Genomic DNA, 21,685 nt, shown 5'->3' with positions numbered 1-21,685 from the left:
TCCAAAATAAAGTCACCAAAGAAGCCAGAAGTGTAAATCATGCCTGTATGTCTGTTGACTCATCAGGAATAATATTAACGGAGAACAGTAGGTTGATAGGAGAATTAATATCTTAAAGGATTACAGAATGCCTAACAGTCCAATTGCATTGCATTCTTTTATGCAGTGAACAAAAATGTAAAGGCAGCATGCAAGTGGTCTTCTTTTTGGACTTAGAGAAAAAGTTAAAAAATGTAATTTCATTTGTTCAAGTTAGAAAATTGTTTAATTTTGGTCAGGTGTGTAGAATAAATTTTGGAACTCTTCAACTGGTGATGAATTCTCCATCATTGATGAATGATCAGATAGTCTGGCCAAAGACGTAAACAGGCTGTTGACATGTAGGAAGCTTGCACGTCAGTCAAGGTCGCAGTCAGACACTTGAATGTCCACAACTCCACCATTTGTCATCTAAGAAATTATTTCAGACAGTATGGTACCAGAGACAATCTGCCACATGATGCTCTGGATGGGCGTGTCTGACGTGTTCCAAAATGTCCACCAACCTCTCAAAGCCCATCAGGACGAGCGGGACAAAATTTGTCAAGAAGCATCAAGAATGTCATTAACTCTATGTGCAGCTGATGTGTGACTCTTCACTAATTTATGATTTCTAGTTTGTGAAACCACTCTCCACCCACCCAATCTAATCTTCAATATAGACCGTACTTGGTTGCTTTATGATGTTCAATTTGATGCAGAGATACTGTGTGTTAGAACAACACATACTTATCCCCCTATGTTAGAAAGAATAGATAGAAATTTATATAATATTAGAAGCTGCATTTGTATTTTTGTTCAGGATATTTTTAATTGTCAAATTGTGCCTGAGGTTTCTGCTTTCGTTTACATAAATGAAGACATTTCCACCATAAATTGTTGCAGTCCTTCAGGACCAATACAGTATAAAAAATAAGTAATAAATAAATATATTTCCAGTGGGAGGCATCCTCTGTCCCTCCAAATATTCAAACTATAGTTATGGCCGTGAACGCAACACTCCAGTTAGCATAAATAGCAAAAATATTCACAATATCAAGTTCTATATATATGTAGTTTAAAACAAGTAAATAAATTGAGTTAATATAAACAAAGTCCTCTACTTAGCTTACACTTTTTAAAAAAAATTAACAACTTACCAGGCAACCGTTTGTTTTTTCAGCCAATAACATGAGTTTGAATGTAAATGACGGTCAGGTAAGCTAAAGCTAACGGTTACCATGGCACTCATTTAAGTCGTCTGAGCAGAAGCCCTCCTGTATCTCAACTACTCACCTTAAACAGGTAAAAGTGAAGCGTCCTGTCTGTCAGCCACCTTCCTCAGCTGTGTTATAGACCTCTGGGAGTAGCAGCACCGAGTGTATGTGTGAACAGCTACCGGTAAACTCGGTCCTCTCGTCTCTTAGCGCAATAATGTGTATAATATGTGAGACCTCTAAGTCCGAATATGAAGGCAGCTCGGTGTTTCTCTAATTGTGTCGCCTGCAGTAACGGTAACAACTAGCTAAAACCTGGTAATTTACGCGTAGACTGACGGTTAACTAACGAGTGGATAACTTATTTTTTTCCTGAAGGTGTTTATTTGTACTTACCCCAGTTACTGTTTTGTTTCAGACTGTGATTCTTCCGTCCGACATGAACGCACTCCTTCTCCGCTTCCATAACTTCTTCTTCCCGCTGTGGCAGGGGGAGGACCGGGTCTGCAAGTGCTTCTGTGGGAGGTAAGACACAAAGCAGCTTAGTTTGTAGAACAAATTTAGCGCTTATATTCATAAACTTGCTTTGATCAGTGTTCTTTTAAGGGTTTGAAAAAGCCCAGATCCTTACTCCACACACCTGTCCTCTTTGCTGTGTGTCACTGCAGGTGTTATGTACCTGTTAAACCAACTTTGTATGTCAGCAAATCAGCAACTGCCTCAGCTAGTGCTCTAAAATCTCAAATCAGTGCCATTGCAATGTTATGGTCAACCAGAGTAAGAGTAAGTTGAATGACAGCGGCCATACTAATATTTAAATAGCATTAAAACCATTTTACCGGTCAGAGAAAATCAAAATAAGTGGGTTTTAAGGGTGTGCAGTTGCAATATTCTGACAATAAATCAGCCTGTTTCTTACTGTTTATATCAGAGTCATGCGGAGGGCTAGCCAATGAAAAATAACTTATATTTTTGTAATATGTGAAAATGTAAAGGTAGGACTTTTGACCCACTAAAACATAACAAATGTAAAAAATATCTTAACATATTTCTTGTCTACATTTTATGATATTTAATATAAGAATATTTTAAAAAGAAAATAGACATCGTTGGTAAGGGGGGTTGTTTTGCAAATATTTGCAAAATTCTGGAGACTTTTTAAGGGATTGTCAATTACTGGTGATGCAGCTGTTAAATTATCAACAAATTAAGTTTTTTTTTCCCTACCTCTTAAATTCACAATTTAAATATACATTATTACAGGGTATTTTTCTTATAATTCATGAACAAAGGATGTTTTGAAGGCGTGTTTTTTTCACCAGACATCCAAAGTCATTCTACCAGAGAGTGACAAAAGTGTTTTTGTCACCATTAGTTGCAGATATTGATCATACATCACACATAGTCCTCTTTGTCAGTTCTTACTGAGACATGACCATCCTCACAAACTGAATTTCTTCTCATATATAATGAATCTATTATTGCTTCACATTTCTGCTGTTTCTTGACCTTTGCACCACTGGTCACTGTAGCCAACAAGCCTATCGTGTTGTTCCGTATGAGGGAGCCATGTCAACGGTAGATTCCAGAGAAAACTTCTTTGGGAGTGACATCATGACCCAGCAGAACATGGATGTGATAGTTGGACTGTGCTCGGGGATCCTCATCACCTGGTTGTTGATGTGGCTCAATCGCGTTTGGAAGTCGGCAAGCCAACTTAACAGTGAGTAACAAGCCATCTGAAACTTCAGGTTTTTATATATATATATATATATATATATATATATACAGTTGTGCTCATAACTTTACATACCCTGGCAGAATTTATGATTTCTTGGTCATTTTTCAGAGAATATGAATGATAACACAAAAACTTTTCTTTCATGCATGGTAAGTGGTTGGGTGAAGCCATTTATTATCAAACAACTGTATTTACTCTTTTTAAATCATATTGACAACAGAAACTACTCAAATGACCCTGATCAAAAGTTTACATACCCCAGTTCTTAATACCGTGTATTCCCCCCTTTAACATCAATGACAGCTTGAAGTCTTTTGTGGTAGTTGTAAATGAGGGTCTTTATTTTGTCAGATGGTAAAGCTGCCCATTCTTCTTGGCAAAAAGCCTCCAGCTCCTGTAAATTCTTGGGCTGCCTTGCATGAACTGCACGTTTGAGATCTCCCCAGAGTGGCTCAATGATATTGAGGTCAGGAGACTGAGATGGCCACTCCAGAACCTTTACTTTATTCTGTTGTAGCCACTGACAGGTAGACTTGGCCTTGTGCTTTGGATCATTGTCATGTTGGAACGTCCAGGTATGTCCCATGCGCAGCTTCCAGGCTGATGAGTGGAAGTTTTCCTCCAGTATTTTCTGATAACATGCTGCATTCATTTTGTTTCCTGTGCCTCTGTAGCTCACACATCCCCAAAACATCAGTGATCCACCTCTGTGTTTCACAGTAGGGATTGTGTACTTCTCATTATAGGCCTTGTTTACTCCTCTCCAAATGTAGCGTTTATGGTTGTGGCCAAAAAGTTCAATTTTGGTCTCATCACTCCAAATGACTTTGTTCCAGAAGTTTTGAGGCTTGTCTCTGTGCTGTTTGGCATATTGTAAGCGGGATGCTTTGTGGCATTTGCGTAGTAACGGCTTTCTTCTGGCGACTCGACCATGGAGCCCATTTTTGTTCAAGTGCCTCCTTATTGTGCATCTTGAAACAGCCACACCAGTTTTTTTCAGAGACTCCTGTACTTCAGCTGAAGTTATTTGTGGGTTTTTCTTTGCATCCCGAGCAATTTTTCTGGCAGCTGTGGCTGAAATTTTTGTTGGTCTACCTGACCGTGGTTTGGTTTCAACAGAACCCCTCAGTTTCCACTTCTTAATTAATGTCTGAACACTGCTGATAGGCATTTTCAGATCCTTGGATATCTTTTTATATCCCTTTCCTGTTTTATACAGTTCAATTACCTTTTCCCGCAGATCCTTTGACAATTCCTTTGCTTTCCCCATGATTTAGAAGCCAGAAACGTCAGTGCAGCACTGGATGAAAGATGAAGGGCCTGTCAAGAGCCCAGAAACTCACTGGCCTTTTATACACACACACTGATTACAAGCAAATAGATCACAGGTGAGGATGGTTACCTTTAGTAGCCATTCAAACCCGTTTGTGTCAACTTGTGTGCCTGTTATCAGGCCAAACCTCCAGGGTATGTAAACTTTTGATCAGGGCCATTTGGGTACTTTCTATTGTCATTATAATTTAAAAAGAATAAACACAGTTGTTTGATAATAAAAAAAACTATAGCACAACACTAACCATGAGTGAAAGAAAGGTTGTTGTGTTATCATTCATATTCTCTGAAAAATGGCCAAGAAATCATAAATTCTGCCAGGGTATGTAAACTTATGAGCACAACTGTATATTTGGGTGTTTGCTGTATAGGAAGGAGTATGGAGTATAAAGAGAAGACTTCCCTGTCCTTTTTCCCCCTAGATGTTTATCTCTGGTCAAGGATACCCACATTACGTACCATAGTGAATGTGTTAACACAGCTACATCCAAAAGACACCAAGGACCTCGAGCAAGAACATACTGCAGAACAGCCAGTATATACAGATAGTGAAACCTGTTGACAAATAATAAAAATTTGCATGAAATTCATCAGTTGTCGTGTGAGTGCGCTGTTTTCTGGCTTATCATCAATTCTTGCAGTTCTGGTTGAAAGTAAAATAATAGTAATGATGAAGATATAGCAACAGGGAACCAAAATTACAAAATACATTAAAAGGCCCAAAAGTAAAAGTACATTATAGATGCCCACACTGCATCTATAATGCACTCAGGCAGGTGTTTTTGAGGCTGCAGAGTTGTAATGTGTTTATCTGGATACGTCTTTCCATGCAGTCTTCCTTTTTTGCCCAAACACGAGGCTTTAATTACCCATATTGTAACTCGAGTCCAGACACTTACTGTAGCCTCAATCTTATGAACTTCATGCCACTGCTTTTTTCCCCATCATTTTTAAAGTTGTATTTTTCAATTCAGTTCACTTTAATTGTGTTTATATAATGCAGATTAACAACTTTAACACCTTAGGGCACTTATCCTGTCATAACATTTTTATATTATACAGAGAAACTTAATGAATTCAGCTATTCCCTTTGAGCAAGTACTTAGTGACAGTTTTAACTCCCAGATTCAAGTGATTCATGCTGCTCCCTTTGGTCTTTATACTTTTAACATCACATTTGTAGTAGTATTCCCCCAAGATCTCTAAACAGACTTAGACAGGACCTTAAGTCTGTATCACCTTTACATTTTTCATGTCTCACAATTAATTACTTTTTTAATCAGGCAGAGTTAAACATCTCCATTACCATGAAAAAAATCCTCCACTTTCGTAATCAGGGCTACTCGATTGATGGGTTATTATGCTAACCCGTACATCACTCCATATGGTGTGATGAGGGTTTATCATGTGGTCTATTCCAAACCAAGGACAGTTTCATGTCCTTGACTTTGCCTTTTATCAGAAGCTTCCTCCAGGACTCTGCCATTACTGTGAAATATTGAAATCCCCAAGTGAGTGTCTATAGATCAGGATGGCTGCCTCACCCAGTCTTTACCCTTCTCTCAGCTTGCACCCCTGCTGTTATGTATTGTGCTGCTCAACCCCCTCTGCCTTCAAAACCATATATTACGCTTGACAATGTCATTGTGAGGCCTGAGCTCTCTAAATAAATCAGTGTTTTATTAGTATGTTCTAGGGTGAGACCAATAGATTCCATGCCACTGTTCATTTCAAAGGTTGTCGAAGAGAAATTTCATCATTAAAACTTGGGAATATTGTCATATAAGAACCGTGCCACAAAATTACCATCTGTAAAAAACCTCAGAATCTTTACTTTTATGAAAACATGGCGCCATTTAATTATTTCAGCAGACATTCCACTTTTCACAACATTTATATAGTGTCATTACATACTCAGCGTCTGGTTCTGTGTGAAGCACACTTTTACAATGTATACATTATATATTAATATCAAACAGTCCCAGATGTCATTTGTGTTTTGAATTGTTAAACTTGTTATCTCCCCCCAGCTCTGTGAAATTGTCTGTCATGAAGACAGTCAAACAGGCTATTAGACATACACTGACAGACTAGATAAAATGACAGGACACTCATTCTTAATCCAGACATACTGGGCAAAGCTACAGCTCAAACTGGAGTTCCATCCTTTGGTGGAGAGGGTCCAGTCTTGTCTTCTTTTCCCATCTTGCCCTTGGTGTCAGTGGAGGCAGCAGGTTGGTCTAAACTTTCAGTTGTTATCGTAGCTTCTGCTCTGGCAGCATCTTCACAGTCCTGTTCAGCTGGGACGGCACTTTTGCCCTCCGCTGACTGGTGGATGTCTGATGAAGGTGGCATAGTTTCACCTTCTGCTTTTGTATCTACCTCAAGAACTGGAGCGATCACATCCTCAGCCTGAGGTGCCTCGCTGAGGGGAAGAGTAAAGCCCATTTTTCCTCCGCTGCCTGTCACCCCAGTTGGTGGAGGTGTGAGGCTCTTTGCCTGAGCCTCCTCATCTCCATGCAGCCAGTCCATCTTCTGAAGGTGCTGCTTGACAGCGTCGTCAACTCGAGCGTCAATCATGGCCTCTGTCAGGACGCCGTCTTCAGAGGAATATGCTGCCGCCTAGAAGAAAACACGTTTTAGACACATACATTAACTTCACAAAAATAAAAGTCTTGTAGCATTTTCAAGAAAAAAAAGAGCTGTAAAGTTAAGATTAACTCTACAAGAAACGTACCTGCCAGGCCACACCCAGCTTGGAGATCTCTCTTCCCGACATGCCGTCTGTCCGCTTTGCTATCTCAGAACACTTCTTACCATAGTCAAACTGTGCCAGCTTCATCCTCCTTCACACACACAAAACAGAAACATGAGAGAGGGACAAAGTAAATTATCCATTGTGCTAGTCTGAATGTAGTTTCTTGCTAATTTCATTGTCCTAAATTGCTTCCATCTTGCTGAGCATTGCAGCCAATGCTTCAAATAGCTTAAATATAACCCTTCCAGTGAAGAATCACTCTAATAAATGAATAAATATTATACATTTCCAAAGGAAAGAAATAAACACTACATGTGATTGGGTAGACCTGGCGAACTGTACTGCATTACTTGTTTCAGTATGGGTTCCCTGGTGTGCAGTGGTTTGGGGTCATGCCCTGTTTTAACAGCTGTGTTGCAACAGTACTCACTGCCTCCCTCCAGTGGCCGGCTCCAGCACGTATTTGTCAAAGTACAACCGCACCAGCCTCTCCCTCTCCTCAGGACCCGGCAGAGCGAAATTCACTATTTCGTCTATACGGTCGTTTATGGCCCAGTCAAACTGCTCTGGTTGGTTACTGGCCAACACCATCATAAACCTGCAGAATTAAATAAAACAAAAACATCAAGCAGCTCCAGTGTTCTGGAAATAAATAGGTACAGGTTTTAGTGTGTGAAACCGCTGAGGTATGCGCTGTGAATATGTAATGTTACGTAAATATATGCTTACTTGTTGCTCTGTTCTCCAGTGCGATACAAGAATGCATTCAAAGTGGCTCTGAGGTCTTCACTGATCTTCTCCTATAAAAAACAGGAGTGAAGAAATGGTCACTTTTTGATGTTAGACTGAGTGAAAGAAGGAATCTTTTAAGGTTTTCGTGTAAGAAAGACATGCAGACTTACAGTGGATCTCTTGCGGAGGAAAGCATCAGCTTCATCAACGAATAGCAGCAGGCTGTAACAGGAAACAGGAGAGAGGTGATGCACTTTGCAATATCTGTCTATATGTTTGGAGCTGACAGTGTTGCTTATTGCATGTATGTTGCACATTATCTTAGTTCCCCGTTTAATGACAACAAATGACATTTTCAGTAGCGTACCCGCGTCGGCTTGTGTTGGCCCAGTCAAAAACTTTGTGCATGGCAGTCACACCGTCACGACCCATGGGTGCTACATCTCCACCAGTCATAATGGCATAGTCCATCCCAGAATGCATTGCCAGCTTCTACTCAACACAAACAGAAATTCTCCAGACACAGCATTGTTTACCATTCATCTAAATCTTTACATTGGCATTCATCCCTGACACGTACCTTGGCAAACAGAGTTTTTCCTGTCCCTGGAGGACCGTACATGAGGATGTTCCTGTAGAGGCCGTTGTTCTGCCTCGTGTTTCTTGTTGCGATGGCAATGTCACGCACTCGCTCTTCCAGGGAAGGCTGAGAAATGGAAAAATGCATGTCATTACAAAAAAATAACTGTCCCAAGCAATTACATTTATTTTTGGACTTGGACATTCACTTACACTGAGCACAACTCCTTCAAGGGCATCCTGAGGTTTACTCTTCAGCCGTTTGGTCGTCTAAATAGTTAGGATGGACAGGAAAAACTGTGATTATCACAATATACTGTCCACCTCACAAAATGCAAAAGGATCAATACATTATTAACTACCTTGATGGGATGCTTGATTGCCTCTCCCACGGTGAATCGGGACGTTTCCCGCACTAGTGACGGTTTGCCAAGCCTGGCCTCAATGTAACGTCCTGCCACCGCTGTTGCATTTCGGGCTGAATACACTCCAACAGCTAGCAGGGTCAGTCCTGCCACCTGGTGGTATGAGAGAACAGTAACATCGCTATCAAACGGGGGTTTCCCCACACTGAGAGTCTGAGCATTTAAAGAATTTATGGTTACTCTTGCGTGTTTGATGTCCTTAATTGCAAAATACAAGCAGAGACATAAAAAGGCAGAAACTCTACACTTAAAGAGTCAGTCGTCTGCTTTGTAACAGCAGAACCAGGAACCATGCAGCCAGTTGGGTTGCTGCACAGACGCAAGTGTGGTGCAATGAGTGTAGTTTGTGTGTAAAAGTATAACCAGTGCAAAAAATGCTTTCTAAGCTTTAAAAGTCAACATTATGTGACTGGTAATTCTATATGTGCAGTTTTTATTTCCCAGTGACCAGTTAAATTGCAGTTATGTTTCTGTTAACCATTTATTTAGGTCAGTGCCTGGCAGTGTTTGCACAAAATAACCCCCCAGAGGTATTACCAACAACTGGGAGACTCATCAATGAGGACTTTGGAAGTAAAAGCCAGTAAAAGAAGCAAAGCCTATTATCTATATAATGAAAGAATTTTAAAGGTGGTAATTGTATTTACCAACAGTATGAAAAAAAGCTTTTTACTTTAATTACTCCACCAAGGAACGCAGCAAAGTTATGTGACGATCGGTGTACGTTTGTCTGTGAATCTGTCTGTCCGTCTGCAACATTACTCTAAAACGGATTAACGAATTTGGTTGAAATTTTCAGGGAAGGTCAGAAATGACACAAGGACCAAGTGATTATATTTTGGCAGTGATGCAGCTTATAGTCTGGATCTACAAATTTGTTAGGGATTTCCCATCGCGAGATATAGCGGCCGGCACGGCGTCACTATAACCATGACAACAAGTGAACGCGGTGTCAGTTACCTGCATCAATTCACTCGACCCGCTACATATTTCGGTCACGCAATTCAGTATCTATACATAACGTACACATGCACAACACATGCCTGTGCTCATGCAAGGTAATTTTTAAATTTATTTAGTTAGTTTGTCGATCGATCTATATTAAATGGCCAGATTCTATGTTGCCATGATTTCTGAATACACAAACTGAGGAATGAACAGCGGAGTACTGTGAGTGCTTTTCTTGTCGTTCTTGTTTTAAATCTAATTTTCATTAAGGGAGGAATTTGTTAATACTCAAAAAAATCTTTATGAGTAAACAAGCATCAGTCAGTGTGAACTAGAGGTGTTAGTATATCTGTAAATACATGCATTTGTTGTTGTTTTTTTTTTTCACTAAACTAACTAAAGAGATTTGCCACCTGTCTTCAGAGAGAGTGTGATGAATATATATTTGTTTTTAGTGTATTCATTCACAAATCTGATTGTTCTTGGAAACTCACCGTGGCTGTAACTTTGTCCCAGTCTGACACAAAGGCCCTGAATCCTTCTCCAAACACAGCACCTGCAGTCCTGAAAGCAAATACAAGTAAACTGTCAGCACGCCCTTAAGGGACTGATATGGTGCAACTGCAGATTAACCAGTTCCTTAACGTGCAAAACTGTCCATTTCTGTATTACATGGATGTGTGATGGTGACTGCTTTAAAAACATCGCCAGTTTCAGCATTATGCAAGAACTGTCTATACTCCACGTCTATTAACTACCATTAGAAAAACTAGGGATTACTTACTTTATGGACTCCAGCACAGTTTGTCTGTGTTCTGCAGCCTTCAGACGGATCTGCTCTCGGATTATATCTGCATTTTCTCTCTCCACACGAGCTCGAGCTTTAGATTCGGCCTCTATGCGCAGAAGCTCATTCTTGTGTCTCAGCTCCATCTCATGCTCTATCGTTGCTACAATAACCACAACGGAACAAAAACATCAACCTCTGCACATCAGGTCAAACGTCTTAAAAGAACTTGTCGTTCCCTGTGAGGTCTGTACCTTTCCTCATGGCCTCCTGTTTTTGTACAGACTCCTCCTGTTTGCGAAGGTTCTCCTCATTCAGAGCTTGCTGTTGGCAAATTAAAAACAGTCATTAGTTTGACGCTTGTCTCATTTCAAAGCATTGTATCCTAAAGCTCAGGGAAGATGACCTCACCTGTTGCCTTAGTTGGTCCTCATATCGCTGTCTGGCCAGCTTATCTTGATACTGAGCTCTCTGTAACGAGTCAAAAAAACAACCACAAAACTTAAACATTTCACGGCTACAAAATACTAAAAGAAAAGGAACAACTGTGTGTTTTCAAGTCCTCACCGCTTGATGCTGCTTGGTCTCTTCATTCACGGTTTTCCTTCTTTCCTCACCCTGGATGCGAATCTGTTCGCCTTTGAGCTGCTCGACTGCTGCTTCATATTCCTGTCAAAATGACACACAAAGGAAAATCAACACACCAGAGAATCACCAAAGCAAACTCGTGACTGACTTGATGCCATGAGAGTCCTCAAAAAGATTCAGAAGTATGAACACATGGTGCTAAATCAAATCAAATCAAATGCCTTTATTGTCATTGGGCATATGTACAATGAAATTTTGACACTTTAAATACTTTCAAACCTACTCAACTATATAAGTACATTTTTTCCCTACATAGTGGATTTGTTTAACCAGCTTTGTTAACTAGGATTTCATTTAGTTGAGCAAATTAGACATTTTCTTTATGAAATTGACAGGAAAATGCATAGATTTGACAAATTACTAACACATTCCTCTCACGTATCATCTTTTCTGTACGTAGCCCGATCATGATCATGTTGTGTCACAGAGCAGAGACCAGTTCTGAGTCAGGAAAACCCTGTATACTTAAAATTAATTCAAAACCTTGACAACAACAATTCCATAATAGCAATCTTAAACTAAATACATCGCTAAGTTAAAGCCTTCAGGCCCTGTAACTGATGTTATATTTGCACCAGACTGTATTCACTCTCCACTGTATCCAACAGTTCACTTTCACAACATCAATCACAGTTGAAAAACTCTTTTAAGCTCTTTAAAAATAGGTTGAAAAGTGTTCTCTCTCATTTGCCACCATCTGTGTCACTATAATGGCTTTGGTTACTGTACATCACAGATTAAATATGCAGAATATCGAGGATGAAAACTTTCTCTCAAGTAAAACATTATTCCTAACTGACTATCTAGCTGATTGACTATTTAGAAAGACATATTGTTACACATCTGTCAGACATATTGCATCGTTTGCCACTTCTGCTCTTGTGTAGAACTGCACTTTAAATTAATTTTACTTGACTTTTGAATGCGTTATGTCAAGGTGTTTGCTGGCGATACCTTCATTTTACTCTGGTGCTCCATCTGAGTGGTCTGCTCCTGCATCCGAGCCAAATCCAGAGCTTCTTTGGCATGTCCTGGATAATGATGAGAGGAAACACACAAGACAGAGTTTAAAGATGAGAGGAATTTTTCAGACCTTTCGGTGGCTGTGTTGTATGTGGCTTTTTATTTTTACACATTTCTGGTCTCCACTTATTTAAAAGGTGAATAATATAATCATGAACTAGATAAGACGGATTGCAGTGTGTGGCAGAGGCTGGAATTTGGTTGCTTCAAGTCAGACTGCAAGGTTGTGACCTCTGCACTCTGTCTGTTTGAATGAAGCTGGCTGCAGCATGGCTCTGTCCTCAGAGAGAGTCAATTCCTTCACATAAAATCATGTGTACAGGATTCTGACTGTGGTGTGGGCCTCATTATCTAATCTGTTCTATGTCTACCATGTACCAGGGAGAAGCAGATGGGAGCCCGGTGCCTGTTCACCCACTTTCCAAGTGTAGTACCGCTATAATAATCCAGCTTCGCCTCCACTCCGGTGAGCCACGCTGCACCACTGAACACTTACGGGACTTGTCGAGCTCCTTGGCCGCCTGAGCAGCCCGCTCCAGCCCGGTGGGATCGAAGTTGCTCCATTTGTCCTTGGGTTTATCTCCACCGCTGCTGGAGCCTCCGGCTGGCGGCGGAGGTGGTGGAGGCTGAACCGGTAAACCGGGAGGCGGCTCCGGTTGCCCCTTGTTCAGGCCGAACAGCCACGACATGTTACTGGGAACTAATAAATCACAGTTTGGCCGGTTCGGCGTGCGGCAGGTCTGGGAGCAGCTACTACAGATCTGTCAAGCACTTCCTCCACACGCGTGTCACGCCGCCGCCTTCTGCGCAGGTGCAGCAACAGATGTAGCGTAAGCTGAGCAACAGCAACAACGATTGGGTCATGACGAGTACTGCTTGCTCTGATTGGCTGTTCTGGCTCTAGCGTTCAGTAAAGGTCATTCACGTAGCCCCGCCCACTGCTCCTACGGTAGCCGCAGAGGGTCATATCAGGTACAACTCACAGAGGAAGGACGCGATTCCTTTTGGTTGCATCAGGCTGCTGCTACTGTTGTAAGTCATTGACATTGATGTAATGACCTTTGTGGTACAGTTTCGTTGGAAGAAGCATTCAATGAATTTGATCAGATCTTCAGAAATTTCTAAAACTTCAAACCGTCTAAAATTTCTAACTGTTTCCCAAGATTTTGGTGTTGTAAGAAAAAAGGAACAATTTAGGGCTACAGACAACCCGTGTTGAGTAAAATAATCCTTAAAATCCATTAAACACTTTTTTTTCTTCAAAAATAGATCCAACAAAGACAGGACAACAGACTAAATATCAAAATGTTTAATGAACTAAACATTTAGACAACAACTTTATCACAAGAGATGATAAAATTATATTTACATAGAGACAAAAATCTCCCATCTCCAGAAAACACAATTCAGCAGCATCAAATCATAACTTAAGGGTGCATATCATGTGCACAGGGTTACGGAAACTGATAATCCTCAATCATGACACTGGAGGTAATCAGGAGGGCTGCTGAGGAGCATTTTTCAGGTAACACTGCAGCACCACACGTCTGAAGGATTGAAGAATAAACCTTTGCTATGCTGTATAACATCTGCTGCCATTGTGGATTAAGATGATGTCCAATTTCAAGAATTTTCTGAAATAACATAGGAGGAATTCACAATAACAGTACTGTTTGCAGTCAGGAGGGCAATGACAAATGCCAAGGGCCTTAATAATAGGGAAGATCATATAAACCTGTCAGATCTCGTTGCCTGTAGATAACACAGTAATGGTATTGGTACACGGTAGCATAGAGAACAGAGAAGCTGCCCTCAAAAGGCCAGGGATCAAGGCACTGCAACAGTAATCATCTGTCCTACTGGAGTGTCCTTGAGCAACATATTGTATCCCTAGTTACTGCAGGGATGTAGTTGCTGTGTGGTAACTGTTTAAAACTTCACTAACAAGGAAAATGTATCTTTATATGAAAGACCAGGGAGCAGCTAACCTTCATAAGACAAGTTTCAGAAACATGTCATAAAATGGGCTAATTTGTCATCAGAAAGTAAAATTCCTCACAACAAGCCAACGGTTTTTTGATCAAACATGCTGTCCAACCACTGGTCTCAAGGTAAATCTTAGGTGAAAAACACTTTGGTGAAATAACAGCGATAAAGTAGGTGAGTGTGTGCCGGGTTTACTGTTTAATGAACATCTCAACAATCCAAGAATGCCGTTGTTTAAACCACACAGCAACTGGAATTCCATGCTGGAGTCAAGTCTTTCACTGCAGCATGACAACACGGGAGAAGACACCAGGAGGCTCGCTGCCGTCACCCAACGCTGCACGGAAGCCTTCTTGTTGCCGAGCGCGAGCCAGTTTCGCAAGCGAGAGGAATGACCGAGGTTCTGTGATGGCCAGATCACTGATAACACGACGGTTGAGCTGAACGCTGCTCTGTATGAAGGAAAAAACGAGTAGAGTAAACCAGCAGTGTAAAGAACGTGATGAATAGTGCAGTGCTGACATATCCAACACAACCAACCTTTGTTAGGTTGTCCATCAGAGCAGGATACTTCATGCCGTGCTCTCGTGTTGCTGCAGCGATACGAGAGATCCAGAGCTGAAGAAATAAGAGCATCACACACAGGATTAATTGTACTGATCCCAACACAGAATTAGTTTCACATTTATTATTTGTACAGAACTGTTTGTGCAAGAAGTCTTGTTATTCTGTCACATACAAACCCTTTTAGGACAATAGGAGGATAATCCAAGACAAGACCTTTAAAGAAGTGTTTCTCAACCTACTTGCAACATATAACAGTGTCTACTTGTGAGTCAACCAAAGACTGATCCTTTTGTTTTCTTTTTTATGTATATGAAGAATTTTTAGGGCCCAGACAAGGAGAAAATATCCATTATTTGATGAAAACAAACAATAATAGTGAAAAATAAACCTATTAAGCCTATGGTTTCCTTCAGTATCCCTTTAATCAACTTGTGACCCATCTGATTTATCTTGGGCTCCTTTTGGAGGTCATAACGCTTATATTAGAAACCCCTGGACTAGACGGTAATCAAGCTGTCTACAGTCTGTACTTGTTTTAATAGTTTGTTTTGAAATCATCAAATCAGTTAAATCGCTTTGTATTCATCCTGGTGAAATAAACTAAACTGAATTGCTTTGACTTTAAGAGAGAGGCAACATTTCTGCACATTCACTACTTTTTTTGAATGTGGTTTCCAAAAACCAAAGAGATCAAGCCTCAATTCTGCAGTTAGAAGCAATTCCTTGGACCAAAAATCTAAATGACACATCCCTGCCTTTGCTCTGTGTGACAGCTAAAGAGTCTGCATTCAGTGATATGTGGGCCTTACCGTCCTCATGTTCCGTTTCTTGAGCTTCCGAGCTTTAGTAGCGTATACAAAAGCTCTCCTGACAGCCCGCACAGCCAGACTGTAGCAGCGGTTCTTCCTGCCTCTGAAGTGCTGTTAGAAGATGACCACAACAAATGTACCATCATTATGCTGCTGATATTAGATCGGCGTGATGACACATCGGAATCTCATCATGACAAAACCTCATTACAGCTAAAAGGTAGCATAATGACTCACTGAACCAGGAGCTCAAGCAACACTCCAGGTAGCCAACACAAATACAACAACACGAGGATATTATGGAACACATCATTGCTCCAGCAAATAGTCCCAGCCTTACCCGTGCATGTTTGAGAAGTTCCTGAACTTTCCAGTATCTATCGGGTCCACGGCTTCTAATCCAACAAGGCAAGGTCAGAAACACCATCTCTGCCCTCCAGCCAGTTCACTTCACCAAGTTCTTCTTGTTAGCGGAGTTAAAACAATGAATGAAATGACCTTTTCCCGGCTCCACCAGCAGATGTACTGTTAAGCGAGTAGTGTTCAACACGCTGTGCTACGACTGACGGCGGCGCTCTGGGTACGCTCGTTTTAAATTCCGGTAAAAGTCAAGAAGGAGCATGCGGAGTGATTTAAACAGACTGATTCATTATTACCACAGAGGGTTGTTGTTTACAAAATAAATTAATAAAAAGAAAAAGAAAAAAGAAAATGCACATGAAAAACAATAAGCTACATGCTGCTCTAGCGTGCGCGGTTTTTATATGCGGGACACGTTGGCGAACAAAACATGCGCTCCCAGTCGCGTGAAGGAACTGCGCGCGGTGCATTCTGGGACAGCAGGCGGTGTAGGTCAGAGAAGAGAAACTCCAAAATGTCGGCTGCTGGTCTCACGTCCTTGAGCCGCTGTGGTGTTTTGGCATTCCGCTCCCCGGCAGGACTGGTGGTAGGTCGACCGGCTTTAGAAGAAATAAGCTGGTTCAGTTAGCGGCAGTGTCTGTTGGTTGTAACGTTTCTGCCGTTAAAAAACGTTACAACACTGGCTCGTGACTGTGAAGGCTCCGTCTATGTTCTGAAGTCCAGGTTACGTAGTGAAGTTTGGCTACTAGCTAGCTCTACGCTTAACTTTAATAGCGCTTATTCTGTAATAACTCCTGAAATATTTTAGTGTATTTTTTATCGGTTGACTTGTGTTCTTTAAGTGCAGACTGTTAAAATCCACTTCAACACCCAACGTGGCAGGAAACGAGTTGATGAAACTTGTAAACATTGTTCAGCTAATACCATAATATGACAGTCCGGCAACTTTATCAACGAAGTCCAGGCAAAACAACCTATCTAAAACATTTTAGAGTCTCTCTATGTATACCTTCTGCACTGTTTATAACGTGGCTGGTTGCTGTTATTAATAAATTACACATTTCTTGTGATTAGGAAGTTCATGTGTCTTCTCAGATGCTGTTTCTATTTCTGATGTTGCCTTAGCTTAAATATTATGTTTAGTAGGACTGAAATTAAAGTGTGTTTTCGTCCATGATTAAGTCCGGCGATTTTTTTGAACAATTAATTGATCTATAATATTTCAGAATATAGTTAAAGATGTCCATTTATGTACCCCAGGATGGTGTTCTCAGATGTCTTGTTTTGTCCATAACCCAAAGATACTCAGTTTACTGTCATAAACGAAAGACACTGGAAAATATTCAGGTGTAAGAGGCTGGAATCAGGGATTTTTTTTCCTTTATAAATTGCTGAAACTTATTTAATACCTATTAAAATAATTGCTGATTAATTTAATAGTTTACAACTAATTTATTACTCGTTGCAGGTTTAAGCTGTGTTTAAGTTATTAAAATGACAAACCTACTGACAGTTACATAAATAAGTGTAGGTGCCTCCTGCTGCTAGTGGTTTCCAGATAAAACTGAATGGCCAAAACAGCAAATACGTCTGTCTTTTATTTTAATAACTTTACCCATGTGCTGTTTAGATTAGAAATCAAATGTAAATAGCTAAAAGCCATAGCAGTCATGTTTTTCTCCCTTGTCTATGTGGTCAGGCGGTGCGTTATGCCCAAACAGCTGCAGCTCCAGCAGCACAACCCAGAATAAAGAAGTTCCAGATCTACAGATGGGATCCAGACACTCCAGGAGACAAACCTCGCATGCAGACCTTCGACATTGACCTCAACACGTGAGTGTCATTATGTTTCCTCCAAAGTAAAGTCCAGGAAGTGCTGCAATGTGTAGACTTGTGCGCGTACATTCATTAGCTGCGTAAATATGCAACTGAGAATTCAGTGTATGGTGTTCTGATGCCCAAAAATCATAGATGAGATGCACTCAGTGTTTTTGAACAACTGCTCAAAAACATTTATTTTCTATTAGTATTGCAGGTGATTTTCTAAATATGTTAGAAAAAAATGCAATGATGACAACTTTGTCAGGTTAAGCATTGATAATCCTTAAATCTCAGCTTGTCTTTCATTGTGGATGCTGCCGACTACAGCATTTTTAATAGAAGCAGTGATTTTCTGGTTCAGGAAAATCCATGCTGAAGGCATAATTGAAAGCCCTTTGTTGGTGTCCAGGTATACACAGAGGGCATTATTGATGAACTAATTGAATCCATCAGGTGGATTTAACTCGGTTGGCTGTGACAGCCTGGCATATTTCCAGTCCTCTTCCTTCATCTGTTCTCTAATCAGCTTGGAGAGACTCTCACTTCTCTTCTGTCATCATGACACTTCAGCCAGAACAATCCAACACATAACAATGCCTTTCAGCTACAACAGCTGTCAGGGTTTTTTCTGGTCAAGTAAACATATCGTGGTTTGATGTTACTGACTGACACCAGATTACGCCCTCAGTGACTGATTTTTTTCTTCTTCTTCATCTAGTTGTGGCCCAATGGTTCTTGATGCCCTCATCAAGATTAAAAATGAAATGGACCCCACTCTGACATTTCGTCGCTCCTGCAGAGAAGGTCAATAACATGCAAGCTAAAAAAATATGATACCAGCACTAGTTTGTTCTTTATGCACGTCCTTAGAGTTGAATATTTGTTAATGAACTTTAAATCGTATTCAAACAAGTTTCTGTTATTGCTCAAACACTGCACAAACTACTCGTGCAGTGTTGTGGTAGAAATGTGTTTTGGTCTTCAGATTGCTTCAAAAGTTTGACTAAAAGCCATTATTGCTTTGTTTGAATCAGGTATTTGTGGATCCTGTGCAATGAACATAAATGGAGGAAACACACTGGCCTGTCTCAACAAGATTGACACCAACATTAGCAAGCCAACTAAGATTTACCCTCTGCCACATATGTATGTGGTCAAGGATCTGGTACCTGTGAGTAAAAACTCCAGAATCATGAGTCCAGTGGAACAATACGTTTACCTCTCAGTTGTGTGCTTGTTTTAACAAAATCATTTCATTACTCCATGAGGCTAAAAACTTCTTAGTAAAATGTAAACTGAACCTTAAATGCCTTTATATGTAACAAGTAGAAGGTAACACAACTGTTTAGCCCTCTGTTAGGGATCTATATCCAACATATCTGTGGCCATTATATACAAACTTAATCAGACAGTCAGTGAATATATTTTTAGTACAGTTGACAAAATACAGTTTTCTGGAATTATGTTTCCCAAAGCATTTTCAGAGGGTTTATTTATGAACTTTTTACTTCAACATTTGTAAGTGTCATGATCCTTGACTGTAGGATTGTGTTTGCAGGACATGAGTAACTTCTACGCCCAGTACAAATCCATTGAACCCTACTTGAAGAAGAAGGATGAGTCACAGGAAGGGAAGGAGCAGTACCTGCAGACCGTGGAGGACAGACAGAAGCTGGTACACCGCTGTTTTTAGCTCAGTGTAAAACACTGACCGACAAGTTTCCCGGCACCTAGAACTGTATGAAACTAAATATCCTTCCTTTCTTTTCTCATGTGCAGGACGGCCTGTATGAATGTATTCTGTGCGCCTGTTGCAGTACGAGCTGCCCAAGTTACTGGTGGAACGGAGACAAATACCTCGGACCTGCTGTGCTCATGCAGGTGAGTGTTTGTGCACATGAACATGGACAACTGTTTTATTTTATTATAAGCCCAGGAAATAGACATTCTTGTGAATAACATGACTTGCTTTCTTGCAGGCATATCGTTGGATGATTGACTCACGAGATGAGTTCACAGAAGAGCGCCTGTCCAAGCTGCAGGATCCTTTCTCCCTCTACCGCTGCCACACCATCATGAACTGCACCAAGACCTGCCCCAAGGTAAAATGCAGTAAATAACCACATGCATATCACAGCTCAGACTACAGGTACAGCTCAGTTACTTGATAGCATGTCCATCTGCCTTAGTTTTGTCTTTTGATTGAGATTAAAGCAGAATATGTCTGCAAAGATGCGTTAATAACACAGGTTTGTAGTGAAAGTAGATGTCTTTTCTTCTCGGGGGTCATGAAAATCATCTGCAAGTGTACAAAAAGACCTAACTCTGTGTTAACAATTTGCACAGACTTCTTGAACCACACTTTATAAATATATTTCTTTTCACAAACACTGCATGTGAATGAGTCATTTTACTGGCAGCAATACTTGGGCTTAACTGTTTTACTTTGCACCTGTGTTTACTAATATCCGTTTGTAATAGTCATTATTTAGTAATTCTTTCTGTGTTGAGATTGCCTTATGATCTCTACAAGAAGTAGCTGGCTTAAATATTGTAAGAAATTATTAAATAATTCATCACATCAAAATATAGTTCCTACCTGATACACAGCCTCATGTGTGACTATGATATATGCAGATACAATTAGAATGTACTTAACTCTGTGTAAAAATACCATCAAATTGCTTAAAAATAACTTTAATCCATGATGCACTTCAACAGGAAATTACAAAGAAATCAGGTAAAACAAATGATGTCTGAAAATTAGGAGTAATACAACATCTGAGTGAGTTCTGCTAGTTGTCCGTCAGCTTCAATAAGGACTGCGTTGTGGAGATGTTTCAGGGTTGCAGCTGTGTTGGTAACAGATTTTTAATAAATGCGAAAGTCGGTGTGATAAAAATTTTTTGTAGTGTCTTCATGACGTGAACCAGATCAATTTCTGGATCTCATGGGGAGTGAGAAGTAGTTAAGTAAGTAAATTAGGACACGCCCTATATCTTATACCCTTCAGACACAGACTAGATGTTCTGTTTGTTCCCTTCATGTTGTCTTCTCATCCACTATTTAAAATGATTGTCTCTGCTCTTCTTCTCAGGGGCTGAACCCAGGAAAGGCCATTGCTGAGATCAAGAAGATGATGGCTACATACAAGGAGAAGAAGGCAGCCGCTGTCTAAAACCTCTGTTGTACTCTTGTACAACTTGCCCCTCCACGATTAAATTATATATTGATTTTAAAAATGCTTCTTGAGGTCTGATGGGCCAGTGCACCAGTTATCTCCTCTTCCACCACACTGGGCAGACCGCCAATAGAAATGTGTGTGTGGTTGGAGGACTTGGTGTTACACAAACGCACATGTACATTATGAATGCAGGAGAGAGTGTGTGTCTGAGTCTTACATGTTCCATAACGGAAATATTTATCTCCAACTCTACTGTGTGTGTATGATTGTGTACTTTGGAGACATAATGCTACATATTACAGTAAAAACAAGGCGTTTTCTTGTGTGTAAACATTTTTTTAGCTTGTTGCTTTTCAAGGTAGCAGGTCGCTTCCATCCATACCGTGTATATGTTCCCTCAGATCTTCCAGCATACCAACAGCACTCTTTGTTTTGATGGAAAAATAAATAGTTGAAATGCCTGCAGTGGTTATCCCTGGTTATTATTTGCTTTTGAAGTCACTTCTGACAACCTCCTATCACCTTAAAGTATTGTCCTCTAGATGTCACTGTTGTGCAAAACCAGAAATGTAATAGACTTTATCCATCGGCCGCTTCATTGGGTTCACTTCAACCTCATACAGGCAGTAACAGTGCTGGAATTCATGTGAGAGAGACAATGTTCATCTGCACTGTTACAAAATTTAGCGTTCATCTAAAAACAAATCTGCAGTAGGTGTTGGGTGTCGTTTGCGTGCAGTACATCTGACA

General features: G+C 40.4%; 4 protein-coding genes across 4 annotated transcripts; 2 read left to right on the top strand and 2 right to left on the bottom strand.

The window, feature by feature from the left end:
* Positions 1–1,220: 1,220 nt before the first annotated feature.
* LOC111574378 (transmembrane protein 240-like) lies at positions 1,221–4,892 on the top strand. The gene is made up of 4 exons (XM_023278930.2): positions 1,221–1,323; positions 1,654–1,760; positions 2,768–2,958; positions 4,731–4,892. The coding sequence occupies exons 2-4, from the start codon at positions 1,675–1,677 to the stop codon at positions 4,868–4,870; spliced, it is 417 nt and encodes a 138-aa protein (XP_023134698.1). The 5' UTR covers positions 1,221–1,323; positions 1,654–1,674; the 3' UTR covers positions 4,871–4,892.
* A 1,245-nt stretch (positions 4,893–6,137) lies between these two features.
* atad3 (ATPase family AAA domain containing 3) lies at positions 6,138–13,008 on the bottom strand. The gene is made up of 16 exons (XM_023278898.3): positions 12,705–13,008; positions 12,140–12,216; positions 11,105–11,206; positions 10,949–11,008; positions 10,792–10,861; positions 10,535–10,700; positions 10,245–10,314; positions 8,740–8,895; positions 8,591–8,647; positions 8,379–8,504; positions 8,166–8,290; positions 7,969–8,020; positions 7,796–7,866; positions 7,497–7,664; positions 7,046–7,154; positions 6,138–6,930 (listed from the first exon to the last, which is right to left on the bottom strand). Exons 1-16 carry the CDS (start codon positions 12,895–12,897, stop codon positions 6,457–6,459), a joined length of 2,076 nt encoding a protein of 691 aa, XP_023134666.1. The 5' UTR covers positions 12,898–13,008; the 3' UTR covers positions 6,138–6,456.
* Positions 13,009–13,502: 494 nt separating this feature from the next.
* mrpl20 (mitochondrial ribosomal protein L20) lies at positions 13,503–16,134 on the bottom strand. Its single transcript, XM_023278914.3, has 4 exons — positions 15,911–16,134; positions 15,571–15,681; positions 14,735–14,812; positions 13,503–14,646 (listed from the first exon to the last, which is right to left on the bottom strand). Exons 1-4 carry the CDS (start codon positions 15,995–15,997, stop codon positions 14,473–14,475), a joined length of 450 nt encoding a protein of 149 aa, XP_023134682.1. The 5' UTR covers positions 15,998–16,134; the 3' UTR covers positions 13,503–14,472.
* Positions 16,135–16,364: 230 nt separating this feature from the next.
* sdhb (succinate dehydrogenase complex, subunit B, iron sulfur (Ip)) lies at positions 16,365–21,396 on the top strand. The gene is made up of 8 exons (XM_023278913.2): positions 16,365–16,516; positions 17,630–17,763; positions 18,470–18,555; positions 18,786–18,922; positions 19,310–19,426; positions 19,531–19,632; positions 19,731–19,853; positions 20,849–21,396. Exons 1-8 carry the CDS (start codon positions 16,445–16,447, stop codon positions 20,927–20,929), a joined length of 852 nt encoding a protein of 283 aa, XP_023134681.1. The 5' UTR covers positions 16,365–16,444; the 3' UTR covers positions 20,930–21,396.
* The last annotated feature ends 289 nt before the right edge of the window (positions 21,397–21,685 follow it).

The sequence above is a fragment of the Amphiprion ocellaris genome, chromosome 5 (assembly GCF_022539595.1).
Source record: "Amphiprion ocellaris isolate individual 3 ecotype Okinawa chromosome 5, ASM2253959v1, whole genome shotgun sequence".
Classification (NCBI taxonomy): Eukaryota; Metazoa; Chordata; class Actinopteri; family Pomacentridae; genus Amphiprion; species Amphiprion ocellaris.
The sequence above is the reverse complement of the archived record's forward strand: the minus strand, read 5'-3'. Positions and strand labels throughout refer to the sequence as shown.